The sequence below is a fragment of the Elaeis guineensis genome, chromosome 11 (assembly GCF_000442705.2).
Source record: "Elaeis guineensis isolate ETL-2024a chromosome 11, EG11, whole genome shotgun sequence".
Classification (NCBI taxonomy): domain Eukaryota; kingdom Viridiplantae; phylum Streptophyta; class Magnoliopsida; order Arecales; family Arecaceae; genus Elaeis; species Elaeis guineensis.
The window spans coordinates 23,332,170-23,350,267 of record NC_026003.2 but is presented as its reverse complement, the minus strand read 5'-3'; the positions used below and the strand labels follow the sequence as shown (position 1 = coordinate 23,350,267).

The following is an 18,098-nucleotide window of genomic DNA, read 5'->3' as shown; positions in this document are numbered from 1 at the left end:
CTAGGTCCGAAGAATTAATCCTTTTTTCGCCAGGACTTCTGCTGTTAATATTTTATGGTGGTAACATAACCAGTTGAATATTTTACACTTCTCGAGGATTGGCAATCTCCAAATGATCTTTCTAAAGTAAGAAACCACACCATCATGCATCAAAAACCTATAACAAGCCGAAACCCTGTAAGAGGATCTAGGAAACCATTTCTAGTTTCTCTTGTCTTGCTGATTCGTGAGACGAATAGTAGACAGTAATTCAGACAAAAGGTAAAAGTTTCCGAGAGCAGAATGAGGTGAGGGATTTCTAAAATTGAGCAACCAATCTTGCTTGTTCAAGAAGTTGGCCATGGTGCAGTTTTGTCAATAGCTAACCAATATAAGGTTGGGAAGGTTAATTTCAGGCTGAGATCGAAGATCCAGTAGTCATCCCAAAACATGGTAATTTGTCCGTTTTCGATCGAAATAGAAGTGAAGGTTGACAAGAGGTTGCTGAAGTTCGAAACGCTTCTCCAGGAGGAAGAAGCCCTTCTTCTGAAGTAAGGGGATGTGGTTAGAGTGAAGCCTTTCTGGTAATAGCAATGCCGGATCAGCGGTTTCCAAGGTCCTTGATCATCCAAGTAAAAGCGCTCCCACCATTTGAGGAGCAAGGCGAGGTTGAAAACTTTGAGATTAATGATTCCTAAACCCCCTAAAGATTTGGGGCGACAGATAAGTGACCAATTTGCCAGGAATTTAAAGTTTGAATGTGAGTTACCTCCGATCCAAAGAAAATTACGGCAAATAATGTCGATCTTTTTGATGATGGAATCTAGTAAAAATGCAACAGACATCCAATAGGTTGGAATCGCCCTCAGAACCGAATTGATGAGGGTGAAATGTCCGACAGTAGAAAGGGTGCTCCTTTTCCGACCAGCGAGCTTCCTCTCAATCTTTCCCACAAGAAAATTCTATTGTTTTCTGGTCAGAGATCTGTAGTGCAGAGGTATTCCAAGATATTGAATTAGAAGTTTGAAGATTCCGCAGCCGAACATGGCTGTACAACCTAACTTTTCATTCTGATTAAAACCCAGACCCACCATCCTCGACTTGGCGAAGTTGATTTTTAGACCGGTAATAATTTCAAATGCGTTCAGGATGAATTTGATGGTGTTGAGTTGAGTTCTTGAGGCGAGACAAAAGATCACCGTGTCGTCGGTATATTGGAGGGAGTGGAAGTAGCTTGGAAGATTCTTTGGTCCTACTGGTTCTAATAGATTCTCCGCTGAAGCTTGCTCCAACATGCGGTAGAGGAGATCTGCAATTAAAATGAAGAGGAGCGGAGGAAGGGGGTTATCTTGTTTGAGACCTTTCTGGTTAATGATCCATTTTCCTGGACTCCCTGTTGAGGACGATGGCTGAGCCTGAAAATATGAGGATTTTGGAGATCCATGAATGAAATTTTGGTCCGAATCCCCGGTTTTGAGGCATTTTGAATAGGAATTCCCATGAAACACTGTCAAACGCATTTTCAAAATCTATTTTATATATAATACCTTTAGCTTGAGTGTTTCGGTTGATTAATTCTGAAGCTGAGACAAAATTGTTGGAGATGATTTTTCTTTAATGAGTGTGGATTGGGAGGTGACTACTAGAGAACTGATCATCCTACTCAGTCTGATTGCAAGAAGTTTGGAGAAGATCTTGATTATACCATTTTTAAAACTAATAGATTTAAAATTTTTTACTGAAAGAGTTTCTGATTTTTTGAAGACGAGAGTGATGAAAATGTCGTTGAGTCTCGACAGATCAATTGATCCAGTATGAAGATTGAAGAAGAGCTTCATGATGTCATGTTTGATGATGTTCCAATGTCTTTGATAGAATGATACGGGGAATCCTCTTTATAACAACCTTCGCTGCACCTATGCGAGGTGCACACGCACAGTTTCAATTGGTAACTGTCTTTAACTTAGGTTTTAATTAATTTTTGAATGAATGGTTAAAAATGCGCTCTGTGTTTTATAGTCCACATTGCAGTGCCGCCTACACATTATGCTCATCTGGCTGCGTTCCGTGCTCGATTTTACCTGGGGCTATTGGCCGTGGTCCTCCTGGCCCGGCTTCTTGCGGTACCAAGCCTCCAGCAAGTGCCGCTGTTAGGCCCCCCGCCTGCCCTCAAGGAGAACGACCCTTCACTTGAAGTTGTACATTCAAATGGTTTTGAGTTGCATGGGTGCACAAGCTAAGTTATTTGTGGTGATTGGGTAACCAGTATAGTTATTAGGATCGTAAGATTCATGGATGAAAAGTCAAGCTAGCTCTTTCCATATTCACTGATCAGGACAGTGAGAATATCCTTCTCCACATGCACTGTAATTGACCACTTTTCATATCTATTAGTTGGTTAAGATATTCCTTTTTAAATGGATTGAAATTGCATCGAGCTATCATTAATTATGTTGATTATTTAGAGATTTGATTGGCTGTTGATTTCACTAGATATGTGTTATAGTTTGGTCGGTGGGCTGAGCTATCAGACGAGATTTTGAAAATAGTGTGTCCAAGCCATATCACTTGTTCGCTACTTCTAAACCCGAGCTACATTTATTTAGCTTTGGTATAGAAAATAATCAAATCATTCGTTGGATGAGCTAGTTAAATTGAATTCGAGTTGCCAAATCAGCCTTCATCACTTCTGAAAACTACATTTACTGATATATATGATTTTTAGAGTCGATTATGTTTTTGAACCATCATATGTACAGCGACATTTCACTGTTGCCATCATTGCTTCTTATGGTTTAGAAAAGGATAGATCCTTGGGAGCCCACAACTCCCAAATGGATTGAGATGGCTGAGGTATCGTAGGCATTTCGAGATATTCTTCTTTATGATATTTTTAGTTATATTCATACCCACAATATCTGAGTGCTCCATCTTATCAAAAAAAAAAAAAGAAAAGGTTGTGTGATCAATGGGAGCAGAAGGTCAGTATCACCCATGGCAAGTCTCAAGGGTAGGCCATTAGATGGAAAGCATGTAGCTGCGGAAAATAGATCACTTGTGCTTGGAGGTGTATGGTCCAGACATGCCATGCTTCAAGAAATGGGATGGAAATAAGTTCCACCTAAAGAGAATACGTACGTGGTTGCTGTGAGATAATCAGATCATTTTCAGCTAGCGTGGACCACATGATTTTTGACCTGCCGACCAGCCAATTAATTGTATGATTCGTCGTAGGACGGCAGATGACCATGCAGTCTTGCCAGTTCTCACCGCCACAGCAAATGCTTGTTTTGGAATTAGGTTTTTGGTCTGCTCTCCTGTTGTTTCTGGGTGCTGCTGTCCCGTTGTGCCTGAGTGCTGCTGTCCTCCTGCTCATCTGGACCTAATTTTGCCATTGTAAATATGTCAGACACAACACATATCCGGATAAGGATGCAAATATTCGACTATCATCAAATTTGAATTGAGCTCCAATAGCTCAGACAGCTTTTTAAATCAAAGCAGAATTATTCGACTCCCATGAAAATATAACACATAAACTACTTGCTTTTTATATTTTCTTTTAACCATATCTTTTAATTATGATTTAAATGTGACTCAGCTGACGTTCGAATTGAATCAATATCAAGTATTGCAATTTCTTTATCATTTCGAATTCAAACTTAAATATAAAGACTCAATCGATCTCAAATCAAATCAAATCAAATTTCGAATATACGTATTTCAAATCAAATGAAGCTCAAACCTCTATTGGCCCAATTACAACCCCTACTTCCAAAGCCCTGCAACAGCTCACACTGAGCCACATGAGTAGGAGGAAAAAGACACACCTTGCCCAACAAGCGGCAGCTCCCACGTAGCTAGTACCAATGGCTCTGCTAAACACCAACTCGCGGAACATAAACAGATACTATATGGCCCTTAGAACAAACAATGCATTAACTATGTATTACATACTTTTTACCAAAAACAAAAACTATGTACCACCGAATGAGGGAATTCAGAATGTCAAACATTGAATAATATACATAAACCTGTTCCATGCATACATCATTTAATTATGGAAACAGAAAACCAAGTTGTCCACAATTCTGGTAACCCACAGATATTGAGATCTTTCACTTCTCGACGTCAGTGGAGCAAAAACGGGTTCGTTGATGATGAGTTTGATTAATTAACGAGCAATAATGCTAGGCTTCCCAGACACAGAAAAAAGATAACATTAGTACTCCTTGGCCTGTCTTTTTAACTCATTAAGCTCCTTCTCAATTTCCATGTCTTGGAAAGGCAAATGCCGTGCTTAAGCTGCTAACAGTTCAACCAGAAGGGAGCTCCCCTTTCTGTATTAAAAAAAAAAAATGAAGGAAGAAGAAGAAGAAGAAGAAGAAGAAGAAGAATTAAAGTTCCTATTAAGGAGAAAGCAACCTTGCATGATTCGTGGCTTTAGAACACCAAAACTGAACAACTTGCAAGGGAACGATGCTACACTAGATGTGTCATAAAATATCAAACATGGAAAAAAGTTTTGACGTATACCGTGGTGTTTAGTTGTTCTGCAATTCATGATGAATAATTTAATATCCTACTGATACATTAAAAAGGGTGGGAACCCACTGAATCAGGTAAACAGATGGTCGTATACCACTCACTTGGTTATGAAGAAAAGCTCTATGATTAAAAAGGCAATACAAAAGTACACCAGAAATAATGAAAATAAATAAATGCAATGTTTTATCTCGATGGAACAAAAGTAGCACAGGAATTAGTTGGTGTCTATTAAATCATCAACTGCTCACTGCTCAGGGTCACAGGCATGCTCACAATAAGATGGCATAAAATCTCAGTGCCCGGCGCAATTTGGGAAAGGCGACGATGATAAAAATAACATATTTATTTGTGGCTGGCTAACAAGCTGGAGGTTATTAGATGGTCTTGTATACATAGGCAAAAAAATATGGTGAAATACAGAAATTCCATATTTTTCTATATCCACTTTTTTTTTTTAACTATTGTAGATGCATGGGAGCATTACAAGATTGACATGAATAATAGTGGAATTAATCTCAACTCACTTATGTCAGAAATTAGATTATGAAATTAAGATCCCGCATCACTTTCATTTTCTTATTTTCAGAAATAGAAAAATAAAAATTTTGTTTCTATTTTTATTCCTAATTTTTTTAAATATAAATATAAATTGATTTTTAAAAACATAAATTTGATGATAATGGCCAAGGTAGTGCTGGTAGCAATAATACTAGCAATTTGGTGGCGGCAGCAACAATGGTGGTGAGGACACCAATAAAATAATGGTGGCGGCAATGATGGTTTTGGTGGTTGGGGGCGGGGGGGGGGGGGTTGGCAGAGGCCTTAGTGATAGCAGCAATGTCGCAAAGATAGTGGGGGTGGCAGTGGTAGCATTTGCAGCAATGTTGACAATAGCGCTAGTGATAGTGATGGGGATGACAATAGCAACGAAAACAAGAGCATTAGGAGAAAAGATATGCGTTGTAGCAACAACTATGATGGTGGTGGAGATGACATAGGAGCAATGGTGGCAGTGATGGCTATAATGGTGTCGATGGTGGTAATAAAAGATGAGTTGTTTGTTCCTAGAAATAGGGAAAGTAAGATTTTTTTTTTTTACTTTCATTTTCTAAAAATAATGAAAATACTTTCTAAAAATTGAAAATAAAAACAATAGTGCCAAACATGTTTTTGCCTTGATTTATGTGATTTTGTTTTTAAAAGCAAAAAAAAAGAAATACAAGCAATCCAAAGAAGCCTTAAGTGTGTAATAGTTACAGCGAAGCATTCAGTATCTATGCTATACATAAACAATGATACTTTTGAAACCAAGCAATCTTCCTCTTGATTCCATCTATCAATTTTATACCCAGAATTTACCTTCTATTTATCTTTAAACTACATTAAATACCCCATTAGCTTGGGATGATTAACTATCGCATGCACTCTTTCTATTTTCCTGATCAAATTGAACATATTTCATAAAACTTCCTAACTAATTGGACTCGATTTAGTTCCTTAATTCATTCAACTCTTAAATCAATTGGATTCTTGAATTCTGTCCCCTAAACTGATTGGACTCAATCACTTGCTCTTTCTTATCTCTTACCTTAAACATGTATTGCACGTGAACAATTACTAGCATACTATAAATAATACCACCAATTGCTCGCAATTTGCAAGGAATATTTAAAAAGAAAAATCTAGCAACAAGACTAGTAGCTGTAACAGAAAGAGTGCAACCTTGCAATCTAGTAGGTTTTTGAGACCAAGAACAGTATGTTTTACTAAGAAAAGATCTTTGAAAAATTCTTCAGCATAACATGATCCAAGATAAGTAAAATTTACTGGTGAGCTCCCTGATAGTTCCCCTTTTAAGCTTGCAAGATCATCATCCACGGACGAGTTCTCAAGCAATGCAAACTACAAACAAGAAAAGGGTGCACTAGAGATATAAAAAACTTTGAGCTGGCCATAACTAAGACTTGTACCCAGGGGAAAAAACTACCTTTCCTTCTAGATCATCAGTAGTTAATTGGCCAACAGCCTCTGCTTGGGACTCCATAGCCATAACTGTTAAAAGTAAAGGTCAGATAATTTCCTCCAAGGACACCAGTCAAACTCCAAGCTTCCATGCACTGATCATGCATGGGGAAGCTCCAGGCCCTCCCCGAACACGGCTACTTAAAAGACATGCCTTGAGATCCTAGATTATCTCTCAGTACCCCTTCCCTTTTCAATGACCCAAGGAAATTTGGCAGTGTCAATTTTAGCAATACAGCCAACATAACACCTCGAATGGGAAGGGATCTGGAGGAACACTCGAGCCAGTATAAATATCAAACCTTCTAGCATATAGGATTATATTCTGCAACATGGTTGTGGGTTTTATCTTAACTCGAGGTGCATGAAATCAGTGGCTGTACAAATTCTCAACTTACAACGGAAAAATATTTCAGTCTCAGCCAAAATAGAGGCTGCTTTCCCCAAGAAAATTGGAAAAAGTAAGAAAGGCACTGTTGATGAGGCCAAATAACCATGCAAAGAAAGGACATAGAGTACTTTCAGCTTTTAAAAGGCCTAATCTCTTACCTTGATTGTATGAAACTCAGAAATCAGAATTTGAGAGGTAAGAGGGGTTTCATCCTCAGATATCAAATTTGCATGATTTTTGTCAACTTAATGAGCCATAGTAAACATAGTTTACCTTCCACTCCAGTTCAAACTTCCACTATAATTGCAAGTCTGCAAGGCTCTTGCTTACTGTATCAACTAATTGATTAAACCCAGTCGTAGCTAAAGTTTTGACTTTAAAATCATTTTCCCACAGATGAAGAGTGATAAATAATTTACCGTAAGGATTCTACAAAAAGATCAAAGAGCTTACCTTTTCCCTCCATCTTTTGAAATGCTGAAAGCGCATTACTTGTATTGACGTTTCCTAACATTTCACTCACTTTTGTTGCAGTCCTAAGGCAAAAGATGAATTTTTAAGCATCATATCAAATTAGGAATAAATTAAATACTACCAACATGAACAGAATACAGAACAGACTTTGCTGACTGTGCACAAGCTTTCAAAGTATCCTTCTTTGACCTGGCCTCCTGTATCTTGCTCTCTAAAAGCTACACAAAACAGTAGCAGAGTAATTATAATCAGATAATCATCAATATAATGCATGACCCAAAACCAGATATTAGAAATACAAAACTGAAAACAGTTATCAAAACAATAGAATTTTCATGAAGCAAATTTCTTGTAGTCCACATCAAAAAATTTATATGACACATCACAGGTGACAACTTATACAATTCAAGCAATTAAAATTCTACAATATCAAAAAGACCAATAACTCCATCCCTAGACAAGCTTGTTGGGCTTATAGGTGAACACAGCAAAATCTTGGCAAGTTGGCATACAGTGCATGTGCATGTAATGATCTTGAAATTGCTACATCTTGTTGCCATCTGTGGTGATCTTCCAAGTAGAAGAAGAAGAAGAAAAAGCAATCTGCACTGGACTTTATTATCATGGATAATGGTGGGACATCTGGAAGCAAAATTCAAATTTTAAAGTTATCCAAAGACTAGACACCCCTTTACCTATTCCACCAAATTGATATCAACTTACATTTCTTTGCTGCTACTCAGCCAACCCACGTATTCCATTAAAATGGTATCAAAATGCTTACATTTCTTTGCGGTTATTACAACAATATCTCTTAGAATGGGGAAGAGTAGCTCCCGAGGTGCTGCCCGAGGGTATTTTCCATCAAGTGCTGGTTTGGGCATTTTCCACCGGAAGGTTAATCAAATCTTCTTCAAGAGAATATGACCTTCAAGCCTCTTGAAAATCTCACTGCATGAACAAAGAATATAGTGTCTTCAGAATAAAAAAGCACAGTCCCAAAAAACAGATGCTTGAAAGAGGTTGGAATGGATCCCACATTTTTCTTGTTTGCCCATATCCTTTTGTATATGTTAATAAACCATCCACTTGATACGTTATCCTTCCTTTTCTGGTCCCAGCTATAAGTATTTCTGAGCAATGCCAGGAAATGAAAGATAGCTTACCTATAATGAAGGGGCATATGACTTTGATTCCCCAACAAGCAATTATAAACAGGAAGAAGGAATGGAGAAAATAAAGGAACGTATTCCTTCCCCACGCAAAATCTAAGATAAGAAACAGGCCATGGCCATAAGAAAACAAGGCATTACAGAATGAATCCTGCGTTTAGGTAAAGTGGAAGAGAAAGTAAACGATTAGTAAGATCTTTCCCTTCCAAATTGCATTTAATACAGCAAAGCGAGTTTGCTTCTTGACTGGGATCTTCTTGTGAAGATGAGGATCCTTTTGGGGAAGAAAGCAGGTAGGGTCTTACAGGAAGCAACCTAAATTCAACTTGATTTGGATATAAGCCATAACTAAATATGAATTTCTGAGCTGTATATAGGTCCTAAAATCAGACCTAGTCCTCCAAATCAGCTGCGTAAGTGTACTAAAATTTAACCCATATCAACTAGACTTTATTCAAAATAAAACATAATATAAGGTCTGTCCAACAAAACTCTATTCAATTGTAATTCATCCATACTGTTAATTTTGACCAAAATGCCCCAAGTACACAAAGCCAGATCTTGGTCAAAATCCTAGAACAAAAGCTAATTCAGGTGCATGTCTCAGAGGTTTGCAACCAGAAATTTTGTCCACCTAATAAGAGGATATTAACCAGCACATAAACTAGAAGACAATATAATCAGAAAGGGTAGAGAAAGTTCAATTAGTTAAGTCTAATTGATGCACGCCGCCAATCTAAACCCATCGAAAAGTTTCCTTAAAATTCGCCCATACAGATTTAGCTCTAGGAAGCAATAACTATAATTTTAGCCGAATCGTCTCATACATGTAGACCTTAAATACTCATCAGAACATCAGATATAGGACTATTTGTCCTTGTTTTACTCTTCCCCTCATGGAAACATTCAAGATTAGCTGTTTCCATTAAATAAACTATGGCATTACAGTTTCTAAATAGACCACTCAACCATAACTCGTAAAAATGATGCAAAAATGAGATTAACAGAGGCAATATTTTTTTAGTGTTCCAGTAGATTGCACATTCACCACATGTCAACAGGAGTATGATGCAACTGGTTCAAGGGCATCCTAATCACATGGAGGGAGGAAAGAGATTCTCTGATGTTGCCCTTGATCCCCAGTGGTATAGATTTGCAAATACAGAAAGGCAGAGCTTGTCAGAATGTTCCAATGAGGTGCATCCTTAAGCCTAGCAGCAGATAATGCATAGAAAACCTGTGGCATACAAAAAAGAATAAAAAGGAACCAAAGAAACTATGTATGAAATACATAATTATTGCTAGAAGAGAAGGTTACGAAAATACTCTAGGTCATTCTTGTTAAAGACTAAGTTTAATCCATCCAAGATTCAAAATATTAAATTCAACAATATCAGATAAATGCAAGGATAAATAAGTTTCAGGGCAGGGGTGGGGCAGGGGGGGTGGAAGGCCAGTGCAGAGGTGGCAACACAGGTTCATGAGTAACAGAATTATGTAACACATACTGAACTCACCCAAGTATTGGACACTCTTCTGTTAAGCTGAGCTTTTAAAGAGCTTGCATTATCCTGAAAAATAATGAATAGTTAAAACAATCAGATGCTCAAAAAACTGCCATGCATGAATACCAGAAAACTATTTATAGAGTAACTAAGTTTGTGCAATATCACATTACTCCATTAAAATAAAACATAAGCACATGCTTATACATATTCTTTCATATACAAACCTTCCTCATCACACATGAAGATCAAGGTCTCCAAAATCAGTGCAATCAGATGGATGTTAGTTTAAAAAGAGTTGTGTACACCTTACCCCCTACTCATTTCTTTTCTACGAAACTATATGTCAGTGCCTCTTTTAATAGTTAAACCAATTGAAGCTTACAGTCAAGCTTTATACATGCACAGTAGAGTCAAATACATGCAAACATATTCATACACATGCTTATACATATGCTAGCATGTACGAAAATGATGTATTACCCCAGTCAAAGAGGGAGAAGATAATAAGCGACTGCTCTTGGCCCTTGTGTTAGCAATCTAATACAATCAACCAAAAATGCAAATCAACAATCTACCATACTGAGGAAATCCTACAACTATACAGCAGATTCAGCCATGGATAACGAAAAAGAGAGAACAGGAAAAAATGAGAAAATTATTTAGGAATGCAACAAGTAAGATACTTTACAAAAATTACATGAGTAAAAGAGTAGAATCAGAATGCTGCCATATATCAGTGTTTCAAACGTGAGTGCTACTTCATAGTTCATACTTTCCCATTCTTCGAAATCTCATTATGGGTTAGTCATTTAGCCACTTAGGGGTGTCAATGAGGAGGGCCAGGCCCAGCTGAGTTTAACCTATTCATGAAATTTTAGGCCCGAGCCTGACCAAAGTCCAGGGATTTTTTTTCTTTGGAGGTTCGGGCCAGCTCAAATGGACCTAGTTCTTTTCTATGGAAAGTTTAAGCCTGCGACTAGTCTTAAATAATTCAGGCTTCAAGGTTCTTGATTGAATATGCTGAAGTCCTGATCCTGGACTAGAAATTTTCAGGGCAGACCTTTGGCTACTAAGCTCAGCATGGCCATTGACAACCATAGAGCCATCGTTGGCATATAGCAATACATCTCCCAAAAAGGGATAAAGTGCACTTCATCCAAAAACTTAAAACTTGACATATCTTAAGATTCAACACAAGAATTCTCACAGGCCTCTCTTATTTCATCCTGAACCACTTGCCTTTGCAGCAGTGGCTATGGAAGCACCATGCCTAGCCAGTTCTAAAAGAAAATAATGAACAATTCAAATATAAATATTTAGAAGTGATCAAAATGATTAACAAAATAAATAGATTATATTAATAAACAACTTACTTGCATATGTTTTCCACTGGGATCTAGATATGCTTGAGGAAAAATGTGACTTTTTGGGAGACAACTGCCTGACCTAGGACTGGAATGATGCAGACCAATTTCAATCAGAACAGCAAGTTAGTTGGTTAAGCACTTCTGTTTCTCTCTTTTTATTAGCATTTAGTGGTGATGAAACAATTTAAAAGCCAAACCCACAATCAGACCATAAAAGTATTTTTCATTGTGAGGAAAAAAATTTGAAGCTGGCATCTGATCACTAAATATCATGAGAGTATAGAAAACATAACATATGACCAATTTTGTGACACCTTTTTGTAAGTTTTGTCCATAACAATGTTAGTAAATGAAAAGTGGCATGATAGGAAAGTCTATGGAAATTGCCTAAAGGTTAGAATAAAAATCCAGCAACCAAAAACATTGAAGACCAATCAACATGGCTGCCAAAAAAAAGAAATGCAGAGCTCAACAAAAGGCCACTAATTGGATCTAGAGGATGTTAAATTCTAATGAGGAGTCCCTTTGAAGATTTGAAGCAGAGTACAAGTTCTATCAAGTGCAGCAACTTGAATCAGACTGGATTGGTTTAGTTATAAACCAATTTGTTGGCAAGAAAATAGCAATAAAAGTCTAGTTGAAAGAAAAGGAGGCCAAATGACTGTTGGTCACTCTAGATTAGCTCTTTGGCTGTTTAATGGCAGAGAAATGGAGGAAGGATTTGATGATGATCTCCCGAGACTCCCGTGGTAGATCTTTGAATCTTTTGAAAATTATGATCTCATGCTCTAGTCTAGTTACTCTAGTGTCATGACACTTGAAGAGCACAAGTTGGAATGACTAATAATATGAATAGGGGATTGAACCAAACTTGTATAATCAAAAAGGATTTAAACACCTGGCTGCTTAAAAGACCACAATGAGGATGCATTTGGTAAAATAATGTATCAAGTCCTTGATATAAAGATAATATAACATGTAATACAGTTCACTTTGGAACTATATTGCATATGAATGTCTCGCATGTGTGTACAAAACTTCGAGCCATCATACTTTCTTTAACAGGACCGAATACATATAAGCATCACACTAGGCACACATGTACCTTTTACGCAGGTATAAAACTAGAGTCCAAAGGCAACTGTATTTCATTTACAAGATGAACAAGATACATATCTCAAGACCTTTTTATCCTTCTATGCTGAAGTCGTGCATTACTTACTTACTTTGATAATGCAATACTAGTAAGAGTGGACTCTCGGTTTCTTCAGTATTAAATGAAGAAGAAAAAGAAGAACTTTTCCATCCTCAGATATTTAGCTTTGGCTTGGCTCCCCTTGCAAGGAAGTCAGGTTCTTTCCTTGCAATTTCATGAATTAGTTCAGATATGGTCAAAAATCTTTCCAAAGAGTTTATAGGGATGACAATGCAGCTGTGTAGGTGAAAAAAAAATTAAATTGATCTGCCACTTGGAACCAGAAAGAAATATATCATCTCAGGGACAGGTATATGCTTGCATGGACTGCCTAAGCACCTACTGCCTAAGTGCCTACGACAGCAAAATAGTCATCTCTACTACCAGAAATAAAATGATGTACCTGTGCTGTGGCCTGGCGCATCTTTGTTAAGTCATCATTCATTTCAAGCACAGCTTGTTCCAACTTCTTCTCTGGATCCTCCAAGCAACTCAAGACTGAATTTGCATATGACTATATTTTTGCAACAGAAACAGGTGCACTGAATTATTTTTACCAGCAACAAGCAAAGAAAAAAAAGCACCATGGAATATCACATGGTGGTGTAACTGGGACTTCTTAATCTTACCTTGATTACCCAAGCTAGCCGATCAAATAAATTCATCTGCCCGCCAAGGGCACCACCACGATGTTTATGACATTTTAGTCTTTTGATATTGGATGTTTGTACTCCCTTGGCCTTCAATGCTCCCACTGTGAAGCATAAACATGAGGCAAGAATTCAGATACCAGTAGCAAGCTGTAAAATCCGAAACATGGATGCATATGTGGCATTATCTTGAACTAACATACATAAGGCAGACCAGGGTATGTAACCCATTTGCTGAACCTAACCAGCCTGCTTCCATGCATAAAACAACCTATTCAGTATTCATTAATAGATAAAAAACACGTCTTAGTGAGTCAAATGTACTATAAATCAATTAGAACCAAGCTCATAAGGGATACACAACTGATCTGGAAAATGAGAATGCAATTTTATGCTTCATAAAATTGGGACATTGGAATGTCTACAATTATTGATCTACTATTGATAAATGTAACAAATTCACAAAAAGAAATTTCAATGGAACTTGGCAGGTCCCATTTTAAATTTCAAACCAAAAAATCCAAGTACTAATATCTAGTCATCTTATTATCTCCAAACCACCCTCATAAACCTTAGGCCTCACTCTAAATCAAGTTTAGATGTGTAGAATCCTTTGCAACCATTTCCAACCGGCACAAGAAATCCCTGTCACACAGAATTTCACATGCATGCACATGTGCGGACAAGCATGCACACATGCACAAGAGAGGGAGAGGGGGGAGAGAGAGAAAGAGACTGCTTTGATGTACAATATATCATAGCAGTAGCACTACAGGCTCTAGTATATCTATGATATCCATTTTATTCATCAATGGGTGACTGACTGTTAACGCTTATGCATCTCCTCTGAAAATGTCCCTAAGAACTGTGCAGAACAGACACAGATGACTGGAGATCCGAAAGGTAAACAATAAGGTCAATACTACGCTTTTTTGAGCGAATTCTCTAACCCTATGTTCACCATTCCTTTTTTGAGCAAATTCACGACCAAAGTCCCCTGCTATCCTCCGAAGACTATCAAATAATTCAGCACTAACCAAATACAGAAAACTAAATTAAAACACAAAAGATAAGTAGATGCTGCAGAGTCGATTGGTATTTGCCACAGCCCAACAAGAGAACAGAAACTCGAAAAGAACACAAGGCAGGAGAAATTACCTCCACCATTAAAAATGTGGTCCCGAGCCGTCGTCTAGAGACGAGAACCCCTGGCAAAGAAGCAGCCATAGAAGAAGACGAAGGTGAAGCTAAGCTCAACCCACTCATGGAAGCCTTCATCGCCATTTTTAGGGGAGAAAAAAATAAATTTATAACACAAAATTGGAGAAGAAATCCCCAAAAGATGAGACCTTACCTCTCTATCCCCCTTTCCCTTCTCGATGGTGACCCATGAACCCTTATCTGCGTCCCGATCCCGCCAACGAGATCCTAGAGACCATCCACTCCAAATCCACTATTCCAACGGCTCTGATCGAATTTTCCAATAATCAGACGGCCAATAATCACCTCACACAGAACGCCTCCTATTTAAACCCCGTCTCTCCCGGATCCAAACACAGAGGAAAATAAAAATGGCGACTTTTTCTCTCCTCCGCTTCTCCCCTCTTCCCCCACTCCAAACCCTACCAAAATCTCGCCCCTTCCTCCAATCTCCCACCGTCCAAATCCCCCTCCGCCTCAAATCGACGGCCGCGATCCGCTCTATACCGAGATCGAACACCATATCGGCGTCGTACCGACCGGCAGTCCCCGCGTCGAACCGACTCCTCGCCGCCCTAGCCTACTCCCTCCCTTTCCTCAACTCCCTCCACTACGCCCGCTTCCTCTTCGCGCGCTTGCCGGCGGCCGCCGCCGCCGCAGCCCCCCTGGTTCCCCTCGTCTCCGCCTACCGCGCCATCCCCTACGCCAGCTTCGTCGCCTTCTTCGCCCTCTACCTCGGCGTCGTCCGCAACCCGGCCTTCGACCGCTTCGTCCGGTTCAACTCCATGCAGGCCGTCGTCCTCGACGTCCTCCTCGCGCTGCCGGTGCTCGTCCAGCGAGTCGTTGGCGTGCCGTCGAGGGGCCTCGGCTTCCGCCTCCTCGTGCTCGGCTACGACGCCATCTTCATCTTCTCCGCTGCCTGCTTCTTTTATAGTCTCGCGAATTGCATCCTGGGGAGGACGCCGTATCTCCCGCTCGTCGCCGCGGCGGCCGACCGGCAGCTTTGAGAACTCCGTTAGAACCATTTCTTTATCTCTCTGTGTAATCTTAGAACGAATCTATGACGTCGTAACGCAAGGTCTTCTTCGGTCAGGAATTTTTGGGAAGTGATTTCAGTTTAAACCATAAGGATGTTTCCTTTTTATTCAGGGATTAAGGCTTTGGGATCTTGTTTGTGGGGGGAAAGGTTTTGGTTCGAATAGAAGTACATTTTGTTGGTGATTGGGTTCTCAATATCGTGGCTTTGCATATTAGAGCAGGCTCGAAAGATTATAGAGGTAGGCTTGTCATTTTTCTATTATAGCAGTAGAGGTGCAACAAAATGCTTGGGAGAACTAATAATGGTTGAAATTAAACTTCTTCCTTCTTCTTCTTCTTCTTCTTCTTTTTTAAACTTCTTCCTTCTTCTTCTTCTTCTTCTTCTTCTTCTTTAGTATAAACAGACGATCACACTAATTTTGTACGAAAGCAATCCGATAGATCAAGATATACAAAATTCTACAGAACCTGTGGATAGACCTCGTCCTGTCTCCACAACCAATCATCGAAATGCTTAACAACAAAAGTCACCATTCAATCAGCTGCAGTGTCCGCCTTTCTATACACATACCGGACTCTTACTGCAACAACTTGACAAAGGAAGGCTCTGACGTTCCGAATAAGTGGATGACCATCATACTGTCTAGCCTCCCCTTAGATTCACGAAATGATAGTAACAGAGTCATCTTCCAAGAAAATCTTTTTCGTGTAAAGCTGCTGGCTGGCAAAGATGACACCTATCCAGGCAGCATGAAGCTCTGTAGCTGGGATCGAAAGCTTAAAGAGGTGGTAACCATCAGCTGCCAAAAATCTCCCATCCGAACCACGGATGATAAAGCCAGCTCTATCCCGACCGTTTTTGACACTGCCATCAAAGTTTACCTTGACAAACCCCAAGGGTGAGGGTTCCCATGAAATGCATAGAATCCTATGGGTTGCTGTCAGGGCAGCCAGGGAGCTTCAGAGATCGGGGATCTCAAGGGACAAAGTGGCAGTATCAAACTGATAGTACTTCTGGGCTAAATAAATAGCTCTCTCCAGTACCCAATGAGCAGGAATCACCTCACTGTCGAAGACGAGGTTGTTTTTGGACAACCAGATCTGATAAGAAATATAAGCTATCCGCCCACCAATAATAAACGTCCTGTCAGTGACACTCTGATGGATCAGGCCCAGGAAGGACACCAAGGACCAGTACTCCTCTTCCAGGGGTAATCACCCACATGTCTCCAAATTACCCTCATCCTAGAGCAGCACAGGATAGCATGCTCCGCAAACTCATCCTCCACCCCACAAGCTGAACACAAGGTCGGAACCTCCATGCCTCTCTCCCTAAGTAAAGTTCGAGTAGGAAGCCAATCCCAAGCAAGTTTTCAAAGAAAGATTCGTATCTTAGGATAAGCAGCCACTCTCCAAATTTAGGCGACCTCAATCTATCTCGAAGGCATCAGGCTGTACAAACAGGAGAGATCTCTTAAGGGAATCTTTAAGCAGCATAAGCATCTCCAGATCCTCGTATCTTAAATGGGGTGCATCGAAAGTGGGACGGCAAAAACCCATTCGCAAGTGGCCTCTCAAAGAAGTGAGTGATCTCCTGTACACTCCAGTCCGAAGTATCGGCAATGATGATGTCAGACACCCTCATATGGTCCTCCACCTTATTGCTTACAAAGGTCAGCCAACGAGATAGAAGAAGCCTGAAAATCTAGGCATCTTGGATCACGTTTACCGAGCGATCATTACCTATCAAGTATTTGATCTGATCCAGCACATTAGGCCCCCGAGCACAAATCTCCCTCCAAATGAAGAAACAACGTCGGGCAGGTTGGATGGGAGTCTCCTGGCTCCATTCACCGTAGTAGGCTCTCATTACATTGCTCTACAAACAATCCGACTAGAGCAAGAACCTGACCGCATGCATGACAATCAAAGCCTCCCTTCTCGTCAACAAGGAATGGATCTCCAAGCCACCGTCCCACAAAGACTGACACACAATCTCCCATGAGAGCAAATGGAGTTGATGATGATTGCACCCAGATCTTTAGAGGAAGTTGCAAAGCTGCTGATCCATTCATTTGATACAAACAACTGGGACAATCGTATTGCCAGGAGGTAAATCGGAGCTGAGCTCTGCACTTGTTCTTTAACGACTTGGATTACTCCCCATTAAAGAAGGTAGAAATAATTCTAGCTTTAGCTTTCTTAAGAGATGATCAAAATGAGGTTGACTGTAATTCATATATTTGCTATCCTTTTTGATATAGTAAATGAAGAAAAAACTAAATTAAATTGTTATCCGCTTAAATTGTGGAGACCATCAAACTGGTTTATTTTTCATCCGATCCATAATTTAGCTCCTAATAGTACGATGCTTGCAATGGATAATAGAAATTCATAATGAGGAGATCTATTTATAAGAACTAATATTTAAGTGGCCTAGATGATCCACTGCTACCAATATTTGTGATTAAGATGTCTTATATATTTTGATATATGAAACCCATGAAATATTCATCTCTTTGTCATGTTCAATTGTCCTGGGATTTCAAAGGTA

General features: G+C 39.4%; 2 protein-coding genes and 1 long non-coding RNA gene across 4 annotated transcripts; 1 reads left to right on the top strand and 2 right to left on the bottom strand.

The window, feature by feature from the left end:
- Window positions 1–3,665: 3,665 nt before the first annotated feature.
- Window positions 3,666–14,867, bottom strand: LOC105053556 (membrane-associated protein VIPP1, chloroplastic-like). 2 transcript variants are annotated; one of them, XM_073246231.1, is made up of 11 exons: window positions 14,661–14,867; window positions 14,465–14,578; window positions 13,510–13,555; window positions 13,286–13,410; window positions 13,060–13,170; window positions 10,575–10,631; window positions 10,104–10,157; window positions 7,562–7,632; window positions 7,394–7,476; window positions 6,515–6,579; window positions 3,971–6,429 (listed from the first exon to the last, which is right to left on the bottom strand). In XM_073246231.1, exons 3-11 carry the CDS (start codon window positions 13,535–13,537, stop codon window positions 6,196–6,198), a joined length of 828 nt encoding a protein of 275 aa, XP_073102332.1. In that variant the 5' UTR covers window positions 13,538–13,555; window positions 14,465–14,578; window positions 14,661–14,867; the 3' UTR covers window positions 3,971–6,195. The 2 variants fall into 2 exon arrangements, with proteins under 2 accessions (XP_073102333.1, XP_073102332.1); XM_073246232.1 differs by lacking the exon at window positions 13,510–13,555 and having other exon boundaries at window positions 3,666–6,429.
- LOC140852657 (uncharacterized) lies at window positions 8,008–10,097 on the bottom strand. Its single transcript, XR_012135553.1, has 2 exons — window positions 8,454–10,097; window positions 8,008–8,365 (listed from the first exon to the last, which is right to left on the bottom strand). It is a non-coding gene; the product is annotated as an uncharacterized lncRNA (long non-coding RNA).
- A 10-nt stretch (window positions 14,868–14,877) lies between the features above and the next one.
- LOC105053557 (protein TIC 20-II, chloroplastic) lies at window positions 14,878–15,727 on the top strand. Its single transcript, XM_010934766.4, has one exon. It carries the CDS (start codon window positions 14,878–14,880, stop codon window positions 15,511–15,513), a length of 636 nt encoding a protein of 211 aa, XP_010933068.1. The 3' UTR covers window positions 15,514–15,727.
- The last annotated feature ends 2,371 nt before the right edge of the window (window positions 15,728–18,098 follow it).

Excerpts from the sequence above, each read along its gene's own strand:
- LOC105053557 (XM_010934766.4), top strand. The coding sequence starts at position 14,878 with ATGGCGACTTTTTCTCTCCTCCGCTTCTCCCCTCTTCCCCCACTCCAA.
- LOC105053556 (XM_073246231.1), bottom strand. The coding sequence starts at position 13,537 with ATGGGTTACATACCCTGGTCTGCCTTAT. Across the intron at positions 7,633-10,103 it reads GAAGAGTGTCCAATACTTGG|CTTTTAGAGAGCAAGATACA; the intron begins GTGAGTTCAGTA and ends TGTTTTGTGTAG. Across the intron at positions 6,580-7,393 it reads TCAAAAGATGGAGGGAAAAG|TTATGGCTATGGAGTCCCAA; the intron begins GTAAGCTCTTTG and ends TACTTTTAACAG.